The 20,563-nt window shown below is 36.7% G+C and overlaps 3 protein-coding genes across 3 annotated transcripts; 1 reads left to right on the plus strand and 2 right to left on the minus strand.

Moving 5' to 3' along the window:
- Positions 1-65: 65 nt before the first annotated feature.
- On the minus strand, positions 66-9,777 carry LOC110699329 (structural maintenance of chromosomes protein 2-1-like). The gene is made up of 21 exons (XM_021876841.1): positions 9,237-9,777; positions 7,732-8,412; positions 7,505-7,648; positions 7,058-7,357; positions 6,785-6,970; positions 6,501-6,665; positions 6,358-6,417; positions 6,049-6,111; positions 5,694-5,797; positions 5,459-5,555; positions 4,614-4,730; positions 4,260-4,478; positions 3,825-3,965; positions 3,557-3,724; positions 3,038-3,222; positions 2,809-2,902; positions 2,645-2,733; positions 2,306-2,531; positions 1,764-1,838; positions 1,027-1,166; positions 66-372 (listed from the first exon to the last, which is right to left on the minus strand). The coding sequence occupies exons 1-20, from the start codon at positions 9,552-9,554 to the stop codon at positions 1,050-1,052; spliced, it is 3,549 nt and encodes a 1,182-aa protein (XP_021732533.1). The 5' UTR covers positions 9,555-9,777; the 3' UTR covers positions 66-372; positions 1,027-1,049.
- An 868-nt stretch (positions 9,778-10,645) lies between these two features.
- LOC110699330 (GDP-mannose transporter GONST3-like) lies at positions 10,646-14,031 on the plus strand. The gene is made up of 2 exons (XM_021876842.1): positions 10,646-11,121; positions 12,498-14,031. The coding sequence occupies exon 2, from the start codon at positions 12,498-12,500 to the stop codon at positions 13,626-13,628; it is 1,131 nt and encodes a 376-aa protein (XP_021732534.1). The 5' UTR covers positions 10,646-11,121; the 3' UTR covers positions 13,629-14,031.
- Positions 14,032-18,024: 3,993 nt separating this feature from the next.
- LOC110699331 (60S ribosomal protein L26-2-like) lies at positions 18,025-18,871 on the minus strand. Its single transcript, XM_021876843.1, has one exon. It carries the CDS (start codon positions 18,598-18,600, stop codon positions 18,148-18,150), a length of 453 nt encoding a protein of 150 aa, XP_021732535.1. The 5' UTR covers positions 18,601-18,871; the 3' UTR covers positions 18,025-18,147.
- Positions 18,872-20,563: the final 1,692 nt, after the last annotated feature.

Genomic DNA, 20,563 nt, shown 5'->3' on the forward strand with positions numbered 1-20,563 from the left:
ATTACGATAAACGAAAAAAAAGAGTACTAAACACAAGGGAATAGTACAATCAACACGAGTGATAGTTGATGTAACTTAAAGATTGGATTACTTATATTGATAATTGCATTGCAACATAAAACAGTATTGTGCAAGCTCAGTGATCAATAATCAACAGAAGATTGAAATTGATCACATATTACATAGAATGAAGGTGGTACTTAAACTACAAGTACAAAGACAACAATATGAAGGCTGCCAAAAAAACCTACCAGTGGCTACTTATATATACATAAATACATACAGAAAATGTAAACCAAATCCATAAGAGGTGCAGGACGCTGTAATGCTGGCCGATTGATCTAAATGGTAAGCAACCATTTTTGTCAAATCCTGGAAAACGGAAAATATGATGTCAGATCAAAAGGAATGTATGATCTGTAGAAATGTCTGTATGATAGACAGATGGAGCCAATACTCAAGCAACCAAAGCAAAAAGAATTCATGGTAATATCTCAGAGCCAAATTGATCTACTAGTTCTCCTGGTTAATATAGCAACAACACGACCAGGAGTAGACTTAAGGTATGGGCTCCTTTTCACAAAAATGGTTACATTTCCCTTTATAAGGTCAAAATTTGAAATCTCACCAAATATTGCCATCCATGTTTAATAATGCCTAGTTATTGTCAAATCACCTGTGAGGTTGTAGATTATTGTAACCATCACCTGTGATTTTGATGGTCAAATGTGTGCATTGGGGACAATGAAAACAAGTGTAACAATTTTGACAAATGAAGGTAGTAGATTATTGTCACATCTCCTGTGAGGATGTGATCAAGTGTTTATTGGTGAACCTAATTAGATCTCAGGCATAAGATAGAAATGATCCCCAGTAAAAAATTACCAAAGTAAATAACCCCATCCAAATCCTGGTAGTTTACTTCAGTCTCATACACAGACCAGTATACACAGGTATGGTTGTGAGATTTATGAGAACTTGAGGATGAAGAAGCATATGAGACGTGCTACACAGCATAGGAGTTACCTCTAATTATGGACATTGAGAAATCACTTCTGCTTAGCTGTGGCAGTTCTCTGAACAGTGGAAACTCCGTCAACAAACTTGGTGCGAAATATGACATTTGCATTGTTGAACATCCCTTCTTTAAGAGAAACCACAATGAACTAGCAAATCCATAAGAAAAATATCAGGAAAAAACATAAATTCTGAATAGGACCTTCAATTGTTTACCAGTAAAAAAAAGCAGAAGGCAGTAATTAAAGTCATATTTGATGCTACTTTAAACATAGGTCCACTGTAATTAAAGTCACATATATATATATCAACCGTAATCATGGAACTAAATCGCAGAAATAAGTGTATTCAAACTACAACAAACCATGTACCAAATTACTCTTGACTGATGTAGACAGTTGACCAGGATTTTTTAAATTTTAATACGAAGTAATTGCAAGGACCCATTTTCACCTTCAGAACTACAGATGTTATGTACCAGTCCCACTACTCAAATAAATGAGATATAAGAAACCACATATTTGTTGAGAGAAGTCAGGAAGATACTAAGTCAATTTACATCAATCCCAAATCAAAATTTCAACTATCAAACAGCATGGCCTAAGCAGACTCAATTGGAAAACTATAGCAAAAACGGAAATTATCAGGGAGACCACCCAAACTGAGTAACAGAAACAAAGTAGAATGCAACATCTTTCTCAGGTACTGTAAATTTAAACCGAGGCAAATGATGAAGAGTGTTCAACCTGAGACTGAGGGAAGTGAGTTTTAATCATCCTTCCAATATTTTGTGTGTGGCTCAGATCAAGAGCAGCGTCAACCTAACAACATGCAAAGAGAACATATTCAAAATGAAAGTTTATAGGCAAATTCAACCAGTTAGCATCAAACAAAAGACAAGCTACTAAGCAAATATTAAAATGGAGAACAACTAAACAGAGTCAGAATTCTCAAAAACATGAACCAACTGACACAACCAGCTAGCTTGAGGACATTCAGAAATCACTGTTAGGCCCTCTCTATTAATACAAATAAATAAAACAAATAGCGCAACATAACTCCTAGCCATCCTAACCTACTACCTAAAGCAAGATCCACAAACCATGGCACACTTCTAAGAAAAATAAGAAACATAGGCATACTTCATTTGACTAAGAGACATTCCACGGAAACACAGTTGAAAAGATGCATTTGACAAACTTTAAATGACATGACGATGCCCTTTTTACAAAGGGCCAGGTCTATTTACATCTACTCTAAGATTTAATATTTGATATGATTTACTTACCTCATCAAGAATGTAAAGCGGAGCAGGTTTAAATAGAAGCAAAGCCAATATCAAAGATAATGCAAGCAGAGAACGTTGACCCCCACTTAGTTCAGACAGTGATTGTTTCCAAACTCCTCCAAATGCAACGCGAACCTCAAGGCCATCTAAAAAACTGCAACCTTCAGGAGGTTCCAACTTTGCTGTAGTTCCTGGCAATAATGTAGAAAAGATGGACCCAAAGTCGCTGAAAATAAAACAAGATGGCTAGTAAGCACATCAAGAATCCCAAAAGATAGCGACCAGTTTGCTGGAAAACTGATAAAACTGGAGCAGATTGCATGAAAGATAGAGACTCACTTATTCACTTTCACCCAAGTAACTTTCAAGGTCTCCTTTTTCTTCTCATCAAGCTCTTCAATCACCTTCTTGATCTTGGCCTTGTCATTCTGTCCAAAAAGACATATAAAGTGAGTAAAATATTTGGCAAGAGACATCACAGTAAAGTGATAATGAATGCTAACCTCAATAATGTTCTTCTTTGATATCAAATCATTATATTCATCTTCTGCTTTCTCAAACATTGCCATTACCTTTTTGTTTACCCTTTTCTCTAGACTGAGGAAGGTAAAGAAGTTACAAAAATGTTGCCCTTGAAAATCCATCATCAAGAAAGCTAATAAAAATATTTAAATTAAAAATGCATATAAAAAATGCAAACTAAAAGAATTAAATATGAAGACTATGTTCTACCTTGATTGTTCGCCCTGCAGTCTCTCTAATTCCTCCCTCGCTCTGCGAGGATCACGAGATGCGAAATCATAGTCACTTCCGCTCCGACCAAAAAGCTGCTTCTCAGATGCTATCCAGGAATGCTTTTCTACTAACCTGTCAACCTTCAAAGAGCACTCTTTCTGTTCCTCCTCCATCCTTTTCACCTATGTATGACAAATAATTACGCAGGGAACAGCTTTTTGGGGCATCAAAAAGATCTTAATGTATGAAAGAATAATTATAGCCAGATCAGAGATTATAGAAAAGACCATAGAGATTAGGCACAGTATGAAACAGCGTAAATCCCCAGTATGGTACCTACTATTTGCTAAAGACTGCATAAATTTAAATTTAAATTTTTGTTTTCACAATGTTATTCCTTAAAGCCATACATTACGATAAATAAATATACCATGGGACACATAATGACAGAGAAACCGACAATAAAAATCCAACACAAACAAAACTGAAAAAACTTGCTACTGAACTCAAAATTACCTCATTTTCCATCTTCTTCCTTTCAAGGCTTGCGTCACTTATTTTGTTTTGGAGCTTTTGCTGCTCCTTCAAAATACAACTTATTTGTGAGTCGCATTCCTTCAACTTTGAACGAGCTGCATTAAGGTTTGATAGAGCCTCATCATGATGTTCCTTAATAGAGGCCACCTGGGAGAAAAACAATAGAAAAAGTTTAAATGCTGCAAAGGTTACCGCTAAGGGCACTAATTAAACATCAAACATTCGGAAGATAGAAAAACTGAGTAACCTTGACTTTCTGTTCATTGATTTCAGAGACCAAACTTTGGATTTGAGTCTGCAGAGAATCAAGTTGGCTCGCAAGGGAAGTGCGCTCTTCAGCTACTGCTTCCATTTCCATTATAAGTTTTTCTCTTTGATTTTCATGCCCCTACAAAATGCACACCCGAATCAGATGACACATTGACACGAGGAAATGAAACAACAACAACAACAAAGCCTTAGTCCCAAAATGATTTGGGGTCAATTAATATTAATTGTCATAAGGAACCGTCCGAGAAAGAGAAAAGAACATAAAAAAATAACCAGTTGAAAAAAAAGTGTGTAAAGTGAGAAAAAGAAACAGCATACAAATAAAAAGAAGCCCATTTAACATGATAGGACTTGTTGCAAGGTGCAACAATTATTAATCAATTAGGTCAATCATATTATCCAAATGACTTACCTTGAGATCTTTAGATGATGATTGCATTTGGCTCTTAAGAGCCTTAATCTTCTTTTCTAAATCTTTGAGCCTGGCACCCCTACTTTTATCATAGTCTTTAATGGATTTCTCAAGAGTGGACACTTTCTTAACACAATTTTCATAAGCAGCTTGCTTCTCCTTCAAAGTAGATTTTGCAACTGACAGATCCTGCTCAATCTTCTTCAACATTTCTCCAAGCTGCATTGCATTTAAAAAAAGATCAGCATTAGAGAAGGAATCCCAGCTATGGTCCTCTCATCCATGTACAGTAGATAAAGTAGCAATGCACAAAAAATTCCAAAGCATGAAACAATAAACAGGAAGCAATACTACCTTATGATGCTCATTTTGCTCAGCACGACCCTTGAATAATTCAAGCTCGTATTCTTTCAGTTTCAACTGGTTGTTAAGGTCGGTTAACTTCTTCTGTAGGGGAAGGAGCTGAGCAATCTACAAAATTAAGATACTTGTTAATTAAACTGATCCTATGCATAAAACGATAAACAGAAAGCAATACTACCTTACAAAATTAAGTTATTTGTCAATCTACAAAAGTAGCATTAAAGCTTTCAGAAAAATTAAGAAGAAGCAAGATCAGCTCATCAGACTCCAGTTTACAAAGGTGACACAGGTCTAAGTCAGAACCTTCTTAGAACTTCTAACAGCCCATTAGACAAATAAAGGTAAAGGGTTTCAGAATCTCATTGGCCATCAAGAAAGTTTATTAATATTCTGCCATCCGTCTATTACCAAGGATGAGGATACATAACCAAAGCTGAAATAAATTTTTCTACATTACCAAGCTGAATATTTGCAATTAAAAAGGAATAGTCCATCCATATATCCACTGGCAAATCAATTTCAGCTCAATAAGGCCTCAGTAGAATTTTTCTCTAAAGAAGCATAATATTCTAACTCTATGACTTCTAAGCATCTGAATCACAAGTTGAATTTGGAACAAACTCTGTGCCAGACTTTACTCAACGTGGTACAATGATGCATAAACACATTAAGCAATAACAAAATTGAGCAAGAAAATTTATATGTAGACGTTGCAATGAAATCAAACAGCAAATCAACTTTTAAAGGAGTTAGTACATCAGAGTATTTATACTCAGATCCCTACAACAGCAACTCCAAAAATCTAAATACTTTCCATCCTCCAAGTGGATACTAACCTCCACTTCAATTTCAGATAATCTCTTCTGGTGAGTAGAAAGGTCTGTCTCAGCATCCGCCAAAGCACAGAGACGTCCAAGCAATTCACCACCGCCCCTGACAACATTAAAAAGAAATTCAAAATCTGCTATTTAGTTTTGGTGTGACAACAATATCTTTCCATGGAGGGTTACAGGAAATTTTACTGCTATTGTATTAACATGAAATAATGGAAGTTGAAAGAGTAGCCATTACCTACGACTACCGCCAGTCAGGAGACCACTAGGCTGAAATATGTCGCCTTCAAGGGTAACACATGGCTCCCTGACATCAATGTTTCCATCTTTATTAAAGGCAACCTGTCATCATATGAGTTCAACATTATATAAGTGTAAAGTTGGAAGCACAAAATTAGCTTCTGTACCAAGCTGTCACTGTTCAAGACACGAGATGTTGGCATTCAACATATAGCAGTAAAGTATCTCCAACATACCACTAAATTTAATGCTGCAATTCATGAAATTTCTCCAAAGACCAACTAACATCATGTACATATTTCAAATGTCCATGTCGCAAATTTGACTCTGAAGTATATTGCATATGAACTAACCTTTACAGCAGCTTCTCTGGTCTTGCACACAAAGGTAGATCCAAAAACGTACTCCATGGCCCTCTGTGGAGTTCATCATATTTTGACATATAGAGTCAGAAGCCACTTCAAAGATTATACTTGAAAAGTAAGTAGTGGATAATTCTTATTGCAAACACAAAAGATGCTTAACAAAATTACAGAATAGTATAAGTGAATTTTAAAGCTGCTTCTTGTTGAGCCTACATTGGATATAATAAGCAATAGATAACAAGCAATGAAATTATAAATTACATGAGATTAGGTAACAACAGCAACATAGACAAGTACCTTCAACTCCTCGTCATATTCTACCAAAGAAAGTGCCAGTTTTGCATTCTCCTTTCCTACCTGAAAATTAGAATATAAGAACCACTACAAGAACAAACTGTTAGAAATAGATATGACGTAGAATTAAGAGTGTGGAAACAAACCAGATTAGAAGCAGCTCGCTGTTTATCGGGAGCAATGACATGAGCTTGAATTTTGTTCAGAGGAATAATAGTGACTCTTCTTCGAAGATCACCATTTTGCAAAAGTTGTTTACCAGTGGTTTCTGTGTCAACTACAACATTAAATAGCCTACCACCAGCCACAACCTGAAATATAAAGTTGTAATTAGAAAGATAAAGTACATAATGCAAGAAAAACTTCATCCAAGTAGCAAACCTTAATTTTTAAAAGGTGGAAACAAAACTGTAAAAATTGCATCCAGTACCTCCAAAGCTGTCATTGTTGACCCATCTTTTATTTTGATGAGCTTTGCCACAACACCTTTAACCTTTGACCGCTCAAAATTCTTGGTAGGATCCCGGTAGGTGAAATCAACATTTGACAACTGTCCTGAAAGAGCTCTTATTTTATCTTTCAGTTTCTGCACTTCCTCCAATTCAGCTGCACGCTCCTGATAAATGAAGGTACTTAAAGAAGATGAGGCGAAAATACTGGAGAGATAGTATAACAAGCTAGTAATAATCATGATGATACTAACCTGCTGCAGAGCTTCCATGCGACTATTTTGATCTTCTTTAAAAGGGAGAGAATCCAATGACTTCCTAACAGCTTCGACTTCTTTTTTCCTAGTATTCAATTCGTTTTCTACAGCAGTAGCCTCATTGCGCTTTGACTTTAACTGATTAGTTTTCTCTACTAACTCCTTCTCACCATGGGTTATTTGTGTTTTCAGCTGCTTTACCTCTATTTCTGCATTTCCTACTGCCGCTTTAGCATCCGCTAATTGATCCTCTAAGCATTTCTCTTCATCTTGACTGCTCTTACCAGCCAGCACACCCTGTTCAAAACCATTCAGTATCCTTTTAAATGATAACAAAAAAAAAAAACAAAAAAAAAACAAAACAAAACAAAACAAAAAAAAAGGTTGTAAACAAACATTCAAGTAATTAAATGATCACTATGTTGATCAAAACTGATATTGTACCTGGTATTCTTTTTCACTGCCATCTAATTCTTTAGAGAGTTCCTGAGCTTTTTGTTTAAGATCAGCTGCACCATCTTCAGCATTTTTGACAGCAGCAGCCCTCTCTTCCACAGACTGTTTAAGTTCTTCAATGTTTTTAGCAACCTTGCAAGATTAAGCGATGTAATTTTATCAAATAATTGTTACAGAATACACTTCCAAACACGTTTAGAGACAAAAACACCTACCTTATCAGCATTTTTTTGTTCGCCTTTGAGAGTATCCTCCTTATTTTTCAGCACAGAAGTCTCCTTCACAAGATCCTGAGCTAAAGAATACACTTTCTCTTGCAAAGTTTTAATTTCACCACCCATACTTGCTTCCTTCTCAGCTGTCAACTCTGACACTTTGGCATCCAATTCTTGAAGCTCGGACTTCATCCTAGATGCATTGGTATCAATTTCGGCAATATCAGTCTTTATTTGTTCCACTTCATGGACTGCACCATCTTTAATCTTCTCTGCTTGCACATACTCATAAGCAATACAAAACCTTTTAAGCCTATCTAACTCTGCATTCCCATTAGCCCACTGCATGTACTGCATTCTTTCCTTCCTCAACTTTTCCAAAGCAGGTAAGATTTCCTGATCAAGAAGCTTATCAATCTCATCAACTTTACTTTGCTTTTTTTCAAGTGTTTTCAAAGCAGAATCTTTCTTATTTTCATACATCCTTGTCCCAGCAGCCTCTTCAAGCATAGACAATATTTCAGGAGGCTTCATGTTTAAAACTTTTGTAATACGCCCTTGCATAATAAGAAAGTGTGGATTATTCACATTGAGCTGCACTGAATGGAAGAGGTTTTGTACCCTGCTAGGTTGGGCTAGGTGCCCATTAATCAGATACTTGTTCCTTCCGCCAACCACAATCTGCAAAATTTGACCATAAGCATATAGCTCCTTGTAATTTTGATTTCCAAAAGCAAACTTAATAGCTCATGACGTTATGACTCTTATGAGCAGTCGAAAAGGATGATAAATTACTTGAAAGCTAGGTTCAGACTGATTAATGATATAAACAATAGGCCACCAGAATAAATAGGACCTATTGGTGGATGAAAAAATTGAGAGAGTTGTATACATTAGTGTGTTTATAAGAAACATACTGCATTGTCTTTATATAGCAAACGAGTCTCACTATCGATTTTTCTTGGACCCGGGAGCTCATATCAAACACGTGACGTGTCCCAAGTGTCAGACTTGGCTAGATTATAAAATGTCAAAGTGTTCATACCCATATTAGAATGTCAAGAATCAACCACCTATGCTTGAACTAAAATAATAAGTTCGATTGACATACTCAAACATACAAAGAAACCACAAATTTAACTTAAAACCGAGCTAAAAACGAAAACTTTTAGAAAAAATATAACCTGGGAAAGTGATCACACTCCACTAAACTATCTTTGAACAATTTACAAATACAATGAACCATTTCAAGTGTGACTTGTGAATGGTAAAATGCGAATATTAGCACAATTAAAAAACCTATCTTGCATTTGTACTGTTTCTCAATATTCATGTAAAGCAATTTACTGCAAATTTAACTTTTTTCCGACGCAAAAACTATAACCTTCATCATATTTACAAATTCAAAGAACAATAACATTAAAACATCACTCAATTTTACAAAAAAAATCACCCAAATAACTAAAATCAAAGAAAAATAATAATTAAAATTGAAGCATACAAACCTGACGAGTAACAGTAATCTCAGCACAATCCTCATACCCTAAAGGGCTCCGACTACGATCCGAGTTATCGAAAATAATCGAAACAGTAGCTTTAGTAATTCCTGCCTGGCCTTGCTTGTATACCAATTCTTGAAGATTAGAAGCACGAACTTGCTGCAAATTCGTAATACCTAGAACAAAGCAAATGGAGTCTAGAATGTTCGATTTCCCAGACCCATTTAGCCCTGTGATTGCGTTAAAGAAGGGGTCAAACCCAGGAATTACAGTTCTAGTAGCGTAGGATTTGAACCCTTCCAAGCAGATCTCTTTGATGTGCATAATTATGAATCAAGGGTTCCGAATTAGAAACCCTAGAAATTGGGGATATGATTTTGTGGGGGTTTTAGAGGGAGATAACTGGAGAAATGTTGTGTTTGAAATGTTTTGAGTGAGAAATTTTGAAGTTTGAAGAGTTTTCTGAAGAGAGAGAAAGGTGGAAGATGAAGAGGGTAATGAGCGGGAAAATTAATGCAAGGAGTGTGCTTTCAAAATTTTGGGAAAGTTTTCTTTGCCTCTTTGGACCTACGGAGCTTTGACTTCAACTTTATATATCGGCCCCATTGTGGTCGTGATAAACCTGTTAGGCACGACATGAAAATGAATCAGTCCGAGATGAGTCTGTCACAAGTTCGGCAGAGCATAAGTGACACTATAGTGGCCTAGTGGGTCTTAAATTGTGTATGGACATCATTTTCAAATTTTATCAAGAGCACGACGAGCTAACTTAGTGTCAGCCCAGTTATTTTTATTACTATTTTTGCTTTATACCATTTAACAAAAATACAGAATTTAAAAGAGGATTCATTGGTGTGGCTCGACCCAACACGACACTTGTGCGGGGTCAATTTTTAACAAATCAACACGAGGCCATCATGACACACTTATGTGTTCACCTGTTTTAGGTACGATTTGGAGTAGCTGAGTACGAGACACGCTGACACAACATGTGTGTCTGCATGGTTAAATTAAAGTATATAAATAGTGTCAAAAACCACCTTAAAATGAAGTGCTCGATTCTTCGAAAATTTTGTCAAAAAAATCTCACTAATATATACTTCTACAATATTAAAAAATAAAAAAAAATAGTTCCTATGTAGTTATATGAAATATGGTTAAATACGAAAGTATTAAATACTTAAATTCTCAGATTCATTGTGGTTTTACAATACTATATTAGAGTATCAACTTTTTTATACTCCTAATTTTTGTTGAAGCATATTAATGGTCAAAGAATAATACCGGAGTACATCCAATAATGATAGCAAATAGAAATGAATACTCCATTCTATGCCTCTAATGATTATCATTAGATCTTTTTGTTTTTTTGTGTTTAGAGTGTCACAAGGACGAGTGAGGAGAATCGATCTCGTGATCACCTGGAACCGAAAGGGGAGCTCTAACCATTTGAGTTGTCCCTCACTCTCTCATTAGATCTTTTAGTTGGTACAATATTAAACAATCGCATCTAAACACAATTACCAACAAGGGCTATTAGAATTATAAAAAGCGTACCTTGTTATTTAGATTATTAATTGTATTTTCTAAAAAAAAAAAACAGGAGAAATGATTTTTAAATGTATGTAAATTGATAAGCATAAAATTGCTCACCCAGATACGCTCCATGATTAAAATAAACAAACTGCCCCCTTTTTAATTTACTACGGAGTACTCCGTATTTTTGCTTTTAATTTCTTTCAATTAAAAAAGAGAAAACAGTAATTACAGCATAACACAAGCAAAGGGAGCAAGAAGCAAAGGCGTCCTTCCTACTTCCTACTATTTTTCCCCAAATCCAGCATTCAATTGATTAGGGCATTTTCAGATTTCCAAAATTTGAACTCACCAGGTAATCAATCATTCAATCGCTACTTTCATTCATTGCTTAAATCTATTGACGTCAAATTGCATTATTACATTGTCTAGCTCAATTTAATTTTCAGATTCAGCATTAATAACGATGATTTTATATAGTGGTAGATCAGAGTTAAAGTTTAGGAACATTGGCCCTAAAGTTGTGTTGATTAATTTTAGGGCCAATGTTTCATTTTTATGTAATTTTAAGGTTTTTCATCTGATTTCCGAACTATTTACTTCATTATGCTTTCACCATTCGAATTAGTCGATTCCAGAAAATTATTTTGTAATTAAATGTTAATTGTTACTTAATATAGTTATGAAGAAATTGCATGCCTCGTAAATCTTTAGCTTTCTTGTTATTTCCGAAGATTATGTCGGTGGGTACTCACATAATCATCAACTTCTCTTTCTTTTTTGCCAAATATAAAAACAAATGATGAATGAAGTTGTATATGTACTTCAAATGTGTTCTATTTGCGAAAAAATAAGCTGAAAGATACCAAATTTCATTAGAGTATACCTTAGGCTTGTTAAGTGAGGAATTGGAGCTGGCTTTGGCAATGGAGGGGGAATTTTTGGATCTCCATTGTCATTGGCATCGGATTCGTTGGGAAGAAGCTGAATACAGTCAAGTACCTTTTAAAGGTTCTTCATGAATGACAATTATTTGATAATCCAAAGGCTATAAGAAATTTGATACTTATTGTGATACTCACTCTGTTATGCAAAGCTAATTGTTGATAATTTGCACTTGAATTACAGCAGCTTAAGTATATGTTCATTTTAGGTAGTAGATTTTCTTATAAACATTTTTATATGATGGAACATAATATCCTTTTATTTTTGTATTTTTTTTTTTTAAATGAAAGTTGAAAGAATCTGAATGAACTAATGATAAAAGATCGCAAACACACCCAAATAGAATTGAATTTGGGACTACATTGATCCGTGAAATTGAATGGTTGAATTGCAAGATTATGGAATGGAGGGAGTTTCAGTTCTTTAGCTTATTTGTTGAATTAAAGATGTTTATTGTTTGTTTATTGCACAACCAAAATTCTTCCCCATATTTTACTATTATTTTTTCATTAACGATATCTTCATCTGAGCTGTGAACTTGTTGATTTCTTAATTTTCTGGAGGCTGTTTTCATGTGTAATTTTTGATGCAAGTAATCTCTATTTTTACATGATAGCTTTGTTGAAATAATTTAAATGGAATTTCTTGAGTACTGTAAACAATTTGTCTGAGTAAGTGACTACTTGATCAAAAAATAAATTGTTTGCTGTCCTGATCATGGAATGAGTTTCAACAATTTCATGTTGAATGCTTCTGAAAGGGAACTTGTTTGAATTTTCTTTTCAGATGTCAGGTGACGTTGAAAACCCGAAATCTAGTGAGGTGAATAAGAATGCAGATGTGATTGGATCTTCTGTGCCTGAAGTTCAAGTGACATGGTACAGTATCTTTTGTCAGCAAGTATCCATCTATGGAGTAGCTGCTGGGTACTGCCTTTCAGCTTCTTTACTCTCAATCATTAATAAATGGGCTGTTATGAAATTTCCATATCCTGGTGCACTCACTGCACTGCAGTATTTCACCAGTGCTGCTGGTGTTTTAGTTTGTGGACAGCTAAAGTGGTTAGAACATGACCCTCTTGACCTTATGACCATGTGGAGGTTCCTTCCAGCTGCAATTATCTTCTATCTCTCCCTTTTCACCAATAGTGAGCTCCTCCTCCATGCCAATGTAGACACATTCATCGTCTTCCGCTCAGTAGTCCCCATCTTTGTTGCAATTGGAGAGACCCTCTTTCTGCACCAGCCATGGCCATCACTCAAAACTTGGGCCTCACTTGTCACTATCTTTGGTGGAAGTGTCATTTATGTGATGACAGATTATCAATTCACTGTAATGGCTTACACCTGGGCTTTAGCTTATCTTGTAAGCATGTCCATTGATTTTGTTTATATAAAACATGTTGTTATGACCATTGGCTTGAACACGTGGGGCCTAGTCTTATACAACAACCTTGAGGCTCTCCTACTCTTTCCATTAGAGCTTTTTGTTATGGGCGAGCTGAAGAAGATAAAGCATGATATTTCTGATGAGTCAGAATGGCATTCTTTTAGCGTCATCCTGCCGGTGGGGTTATCATGCTTATTTGGACTTTCGATCTCCTTTTTTGGGTTCTCTTGTCGAAAAGCAATCTCTGCCACAGGCTTTACAGTTCTTGGAATAGTGAACAAGTTACTAACAGTTGTTATCAACCTTGTCATCTGGGATAAACATTCTACTTTTGTGGGAACAGTTGGCCTTCTTGTCTGTATGCTGGGCGGTGTTATGTATCAGCAGTCTACAAGCAAACCCAAGCCTGTGAAAGCTGCAGAGCCACAAGAAAGCCAAGAAGAAGAACAGAAACTGTTAGAGATGCAAAGCAATATAGAGACTGATCACACTTTAGAACCTAACTCAGAACTAAGAGAGGGGAAATAAAATGGATTCTGAGGGATCCTCTACCTTTATGTTACCAGAGGAATATTCTCTCTGCTGCCTTGTGCTGGAACCAAGTCCTGCCCGGAAAATTTGGATGCATCATCAGCTAGACAACAAGGGCACCGGTATTTTCCCTATTGTCAGATACTAGTGTCGAGTAGTGAGTATACACGTGGTGGTTTGCATGGCTTAGATTTTGCTGGTTCAACAACCAGATGAAAGAAACATATTCATACCTGAATATTCATTTTTTACATGTCTAGCTCCTTTGCTTCACTTACTGTTCAAAAGCAATTCAAAATGATGTTTTTTTGCCACTCGTTTTGATATACAAAATTAATGACATGTTAGTCAGACTCCTATTGGTTTGCTACTTTGTTATAAGACAAAAGTTCTTGAGCAACTGATTGTCAAAATAAGTGCTAAGGAGTATTATAAAGGTACATTTTGAAACACTGAGAACCCTAAACCTGTTTCTGTTATAGCCTCTTAGCTGATCTCTTCTGAATGTGTGAATGTTGATGTACTGTTAGTTGCAACTCTTGCGATTTAGTTAGATTTTTTTTTTGGTATTAAAAATTTATTTTTCTGGCTGCCGAGTAATTAAATTGCTTACGCCAATTGTAATTTATTTAAAGGGATGGGGTTGGCTGCATGAGACTATCACATTAGGTCATCTGCCAATGTGCACAATGATGAGTAAACGCTGCAAGTGCAAGCAGCTAGAAGGTGTTAATATTGGTGAGTTCCTTTGTGTAGCAATCGGAATCTCCCAAACCCAACACCACATCCAAAACCACCCCTGAATCCTGAGCCCAGACTGGACAATGGACATATCGATTGTGGTGTATCTCCAACAATTGGTGCTGAAGTGCTGAACCATTGTTTGATATTCTTGTTTTTCTTAAATTGTTTGTGGTTCCAAAAGGAGTGAACTTTGTGAAGGAAGGAATTTGATCCTTCCTTTCATGGAATCCAAGGTGATTTGGAATTCGAATGGATATAGGGGATTAAGGGTTAACTGCAAATAGAGTTATTTGTTGAAGAATTGCCTCAGTATCTGCTAGACTGCAATGTGTAGAGCATCCAAGTTTACCATAGAAAATTAGCAATGATACGGAATTAACAACTAATGATTAAATGATTATGGTTCTCCCACCCTTTTCTTTAACACCACCTGTATTAGCCTATTATAGAAGTGCCTTTCTAGGTATTGGTTAACTATATAAATTTTACTAATGCTAATGCAGAGAGAAAAAATTTCAGAAAATTTTCGATAATTGAAGACTGATATATGGGTCTGTTAGTCTCTATGAATGAAGATATGGACTCATATTTACAAAGTGTAAATACATATAATATAATCATTTTTTTGGTGTTTCATCCGCTTCACCCTTTGGGCTAATTCGGATTCAGGGCTCAGTTTTGAGTGGTTAGGTTCCAGTCCTTTCCCAATTATTGTTGTAGAGGATCGAACACACGGTCCTCCCTACCAAGTGAACAGCCAATTGGTATATAATACAATCATTGACAAAATTCTCACCCTATTTCTTTTTCGTTTTAAAAATATATACTATCCACAAAACATTGCGAAAACCCAAGTTACTGATTTTGAGTAACAACCAAAGTTACTCAAATGAGACACGCTCGTCATTTTGCTATGTAAAGTCGGGGTAAAATTGTCAATATAGAGCAAGGGTGGTTCCGACTTCTGAGCATGTGCAGGGTGGTCGATCGCACAGGGCCGCCTAAGTGAAACTACTATAAAAGGATTCGATTTTTGAATTTAGTAACATTTTTCCTAAAAAAATGATTTTAGGGCCCAATTTTAACAAAATTGCACCGGACCACTTTCAGTGTTAGCATTTGTAGCCCCGCTTTTGATATCGGATAAAAGTGAAGAAAACAGTGGGCTTCAATGGAGAAAAATCAACAGATCAACACTCATACCTTTTGGGGTTAACCATGTCATTCTTTCCTCCATTTTTCTTAGGGTTTTCGTTTAATTCGCCGGTGGTGAAGCCGTCGGAATGTTGTCGGTGAAAATGGTGGTGCACAAGAAAGGTGTGAAGAGAAGGAAGAAGAAAGAGGACAAAAATGGAGGTGAAGGTAGGTCGTGGTTGGATGTGAAGAAGATGGAGGTGGAGCTTCGTTCGCGAATATCTAGACAAATATTACAGGAATGCCATTTGAGTAACAAACTCAAAATGAAAAACCTAGGCTTGCTCCAAAACATTAACCATATTATGTGATCAAGAATAAACATTATCGTTTATAATCTTATAAAGAGTAGATTTTAATCATTTTGTTACTAAATAATTGCAATGCAACGTATTTATTTTGTAATAAAAATCTCAAATATGAGTCAACAATGACTCAAGTTTAAGCCTTAAGAGGAGTCTTGGACGACTTGAGTTAAAGACAAGAGTTTAAAGCTTTGGGTTAGTATATTTTTTATGTTGTAGCAACATTAACCCTTATATAGTTTTGAAACTTAACACTACAATCTAAACATGTCACCCTGTTATGGAGAAGTGATCAACAATGAGAATTTCTCATTCACGTACATGGGTTAAATCTGTGCGAATTGGAATAAGATATGAACTAAATGAGATATATTCCATATAAATAGACATGAAAAAATTTCAGAGTTCTTACTCGTAGCATTTTGCCCAAAACCATTTAAAAATCTCCTCACAATTAGCTTAGATTTCAATTAGCACTCTATATAACTACCTCAAGGTATCAAAGTCAACCAACCATCACTTCATTGAGTTCATTCTAGAACTAAGGCCCCGTTCACTTCACCTTATTTTTGCTGAACTGAAATTATTTTTACTGAACCGAAATTAATTTTAATGAACTGAAATTACTGATTTTCTATTATATTTCTTCTTTAAAGTTATTGAATTTTACTGAACTTAAATTATTTTTACTTAATATTATTTTTTTAAAGTGAAGTGAACAGGGCCTAATAATAGAGTAGGAAACACGAAATAGCAACATAACATAAGCATTCCTCAATGAACATAAGCACTCCTCAGTTCCCACCAACATAACACAGCAAAAATCTATAGAAGGAATCACCATCCAGCAGAAATAATTCTAATGGGGCTGATGCAATAATGCTTTGGGATGTTCAAAGGAGTTCAACCCTCAAGTCGGACTTCAGGTCCATAGTGGTGAGGTTCAGGAGTAGAGTAGGATATGGTTCGGGGTGAAAGTCAGTCAATGCTGATTTTTTCAGGTTCAAGAAGAATAGAAGATAAGACCCTACAATCTGCTTGATCTAATTTAAATCTATCAAAGAACCAAATCCACCAAGTGAAAAACAAAAATCAAGCCTGTTCTCGTAGAGCATAGTACCACAAGTTCATTAAGGTTTCCAAACTATCAATACAAAACTTAGAGTACTTGTATGTCTTGGATTATAAGACATCCAACATAGTCAACACTCACTCAAGGGGGAGAATATAATCCCAAAAGAGGTACAATATCCCACTGACTGATTGCAATCACCGCATATACTGATATACATGCTGCGATATCACAGCATCTACATGCCTGACTCACAGTAACAGAACTACAGAAGCATATTGGAGCTGGTAACGGCTATAAACCATCTTCAACCTATGTCCAATAGGCACATTGTGAAATCCGGAAACTCTAGATAACGATTTGAAAGTATCATATATATAAGCGAGCAGTTCCCTAAACTTGTACCAAAAGAAATTCAAACTGTATCCCTATAACTTATTATCAAATCATGTGCTTTCTAAGCAACTCTATATAACACCCTACACTAACTAAATAACACCCTCTTATTCTCTTAACTCAGGCCTTCGAATTCAACAACGTAGTTACATCACTAGATCTCATTATTTAGAACATAATGCAACATTGCAACTCCTTATACACCTAACCTCACAAACATCACTTGTCCTTAATTGCACTCACATTATGTAACAAGTCAGAAATACAAACACCATCAATTGATTTCAATTACCCCCTTTACCCATTCAACTAACAACAATCCCATGAAAGAAAACACCCACTCAATCACTCCCCTGTTTCGAAACACCACCACATGACTTCCTCACAAACACCTCAATCCCCTTCAATTGCATTACCATCATCCTTCACCACAACTAAAGGCAACATTACCCAACTTTTCCATGCTCAATTCTCATAACTACAACAACAAAGTAGAATTATGAATTCTCATCCCTAACTAATCAAAGTCTACTATAATCACCATCTCGAAAACCACCTAAATGGAAAATTAGTAAATTACACACTTTAATACACCAACAAATTCCATTTTCCTACCCTATACAATTCCAATTATAATATCAGCAAAGCAAATTATCAATCAGAATAAAAACAAACCAACACAATAACAAAAATGGATAGATTATACCATATATTATAAACCAAGTATCAAAATTTCTCAACATCAAATAACTCAAAAACAATCCAAATTTCAAATGAACCCAAAAACACATATCAAATTCAAAATCTAATCAACCTGAGACATAGAACTAGCAGCAGCAACATCATCAACAGTAAACTTTTCTTTCCCCTTATCACCATTACCACGACCAAGCGCCTTACGTTCAAGCAACCCCTTCCTATCCTTATCAAGCTTCAACTTCGTAACAACCACCTTCGAAGGATGAATCCCAACGTTGACAGTCGATCCGTTGACTTTCTCTCGGGTAATCCGCTCAATATGGATAACCCATTTCTTACGGTAGCATTGGACAATTTTGCCCTCGCGACCCTTGAAGGTTCCACGCACAACCTGAACTTCATCGTCTTTGCGGACAGGGATAGAACGGACATTGTGCTTGCTTCTTAGGTCGGCGGAAAGTGGGGCCGACATGATTGTGCGGCGGACGCTTGATGGTGCCGTGAAATGGGCTTTCCGACATTTTCTGCGAGAGCTTGATACTCTTGGGTTGTGCTTCATTTTTGGATTCTGGGTTTTTTCCTCTCTCTGAAAGTTGCAGGGTTTTTTTAGGGTTTTGAGGAGAGAGAAAATTTGAGGGACGAGGGAGGAAGAAGATGAAGATGAGAGTTTTAGGGTTTTGGAGATGTGTATTGGCGTTGTTGGGCTGATAGTTTTCGAATTTGGTCATTTTTCTTTTTGGTCAAGTCCAATTACTACGAAAGGGTTGCACACTAATTTTAAATCAATGACTTTAGGCCCTAATTAAGTTCAAGTTTAATTTTTTTTTTTTTGATAAAAATTAAGACTTCACCTTAGCTACATTATAATTATTTGTCTCTTTGATTGTAATAAATTCATAATTAAATTTCAAAATAAAAAAATTCATTCTTTATGATATGATATGCTATGTAGATTCATTAACTATTGTTAAGGTCGTACAATGACAGATGCATATAAAAAGTGCCAAAATCAAATTTAAAATTAATTAAGTTCTTTTCACACTTGTTTCGGGGTTTTTTGATGTGTCCTGCGGGAGAGTTACAATTCCAAGAATGCCCTTCGACGCATGTGCCTGCAAAATCACGAAGACTCCTGGGGGTAGGAGCTCCGCCTCCGACGATCAAGTTAGTAAAGATACGGGAGGTAGAATGCACGTAATGTGGAAGTTACTTCTCGCGTAATGGGAGAATTCTGCAATTAATATTGCTCGGGGTAAGTGTTTTTCTTTTTGAGGAGTATTCAATGTGAACAACAAATGTTCCAGCCCCCCATTAATGAGGGTCCTTCCACTATTTATAGTGGGGAAGGGATGGTTTCCCTTTTAGGGTTTAGAGGACACGTGTCAGCTGAGGATTGGAGCACTGTTGACCAACGGCTGGATGCCACGTGTCACTAGGCCATTGGGCCACGTGTTTAGGGTATTTTTACCCCAAACATTTGCCCCTCACTGGTGCTGACGTGGCAGGGTGCCACGTGGCGCCGGTGAAAGGTTTTTTTTTTTTTTTTTTTTTTTTTTTTTTTCAACTCTTCAGATTCCTTTTGAAGGATGGAAAAGCAGAAGGCGAAGAGTCACGACTTTTCACCTTCTGGGACAAATTCTATAAATAGGAGAAGATGTCCCCCGAGCTCTCATTTACAAACTTTGCCAAATTTCTGAAGATTTGAGAGCAGCCGGCAATTTGAGAGTTGAGAGCATTCGGAGTTGAGATTCGTTGAGAGCAACCGGTCTACAGACCGTCTGGGTCGTTGCAAGCTAGCCAAAGGTTTTCGAGAGGGTAATCAGAGAAACCCAGCCGGATTTTGAACCGCCTGCGTCTTCGCAAGCATCCCAGAGAATTTCCAGATTTTCTTCTAGGTACCGTCTCTATTCTTTCTAGCTTTTTCATGTATTTCCGTTTGAGTCTTTTACTCGCATTTTTGTTCATTGGTCCCATAAGTAGATGGACCCCTTATACCCATACCCGGAACCTAGCTGTGAACTCAGCCGGTTTATTAGTACGGCTGAGTCTAGAACTGGGTCTGCCGCCTCTGTTCTTTGGGACAACCCTTTTTCAACACCCATATCGACCGACTCTGTATCTGTGCAGGACACAATGGCCAGAATCCGGTCTACTGCCAGAGATCCCAACTACAGAAGTGGGAGCTCAGATGAGCAGCCGCCTGAGGTCCCAGCTTCAGGCGGTGAAGTAGAGCATGGAGAGGTAGAGCAGAGAGGCTCACCCGGGGGCGCTCCTAGCACCCCGGGTGATAGCATTTTAAACGAAGAGAGTGCTCCCCTCCAGGAGACCAGAGAGCAGGTAGGCTCTGATAAGGAGGTCTCCAACTCCCCAGCCGGCTCTGATGCCGGTCACGTTCAAAATAGCAGTAGCAGCTACTTAACCGAATCTGAGGATAGCGAGGAGGCGGAGAGGCCTTCTTGGGATAATAGGAACGATCCTCTCATGATCGCCGTCTCCTCCAAGGACCGCGAGCTCATGCGGGC

The sequence above is a fragment of the Chenopodium quinoa genome, unplaced genomic scaffold (genome assembly GCF_001683475.1).
Source record: "Chenopodium quinoa cultivar QQ74 unplaced genomic scaffold, ASM168347v1, whole genome shotgun sequence".
Classification (NCBI taxonomy): domain Eukaryota; kingdom Viridiplantae; phylum Streptophyta; class Magnoliopsida; order Caryophyllales; family Amaranthaceae; genus Chenopodium; species Chenopodium quinoa.

Coding starts and splice junctions, on each gene's coding strand:
- LOC110699329 (XM_021876841.1), bottom strand. CDS start 9,554: ATGCACATCAAAGAGATCTGCTTGGAAGGGTTCAAATCCTACGCTACT. Junction 4,731..5,458: donor TATCTGAAATTGAAGTGGAG/GTTAGTATCCAC, acceptor TTAATTTTGTAG/ATTGCTCAGCTCCTTCCCCT. Junction 1,839..2,305: donor CGCTTTACATTCTTGATGAG/GTAAGTAAATCA, acceptor GCATGTTGTTAG/GTTGACGCTGCTCTTGATCT.
- LOC110699330 (XM_021876842.1), top strand. CDS start 12,498: ATGTCAGGTGACGTTGAAAACCCGAAATCTAGTGAGGTGAATAAGAAT.
- LOC110699331 (XM_021876843.1), bottom strand. CDS start 18,600: ATGAAGCACAACCCAAGAGTATCAAGCTCTCGCAGAAAATGTCGGAAA.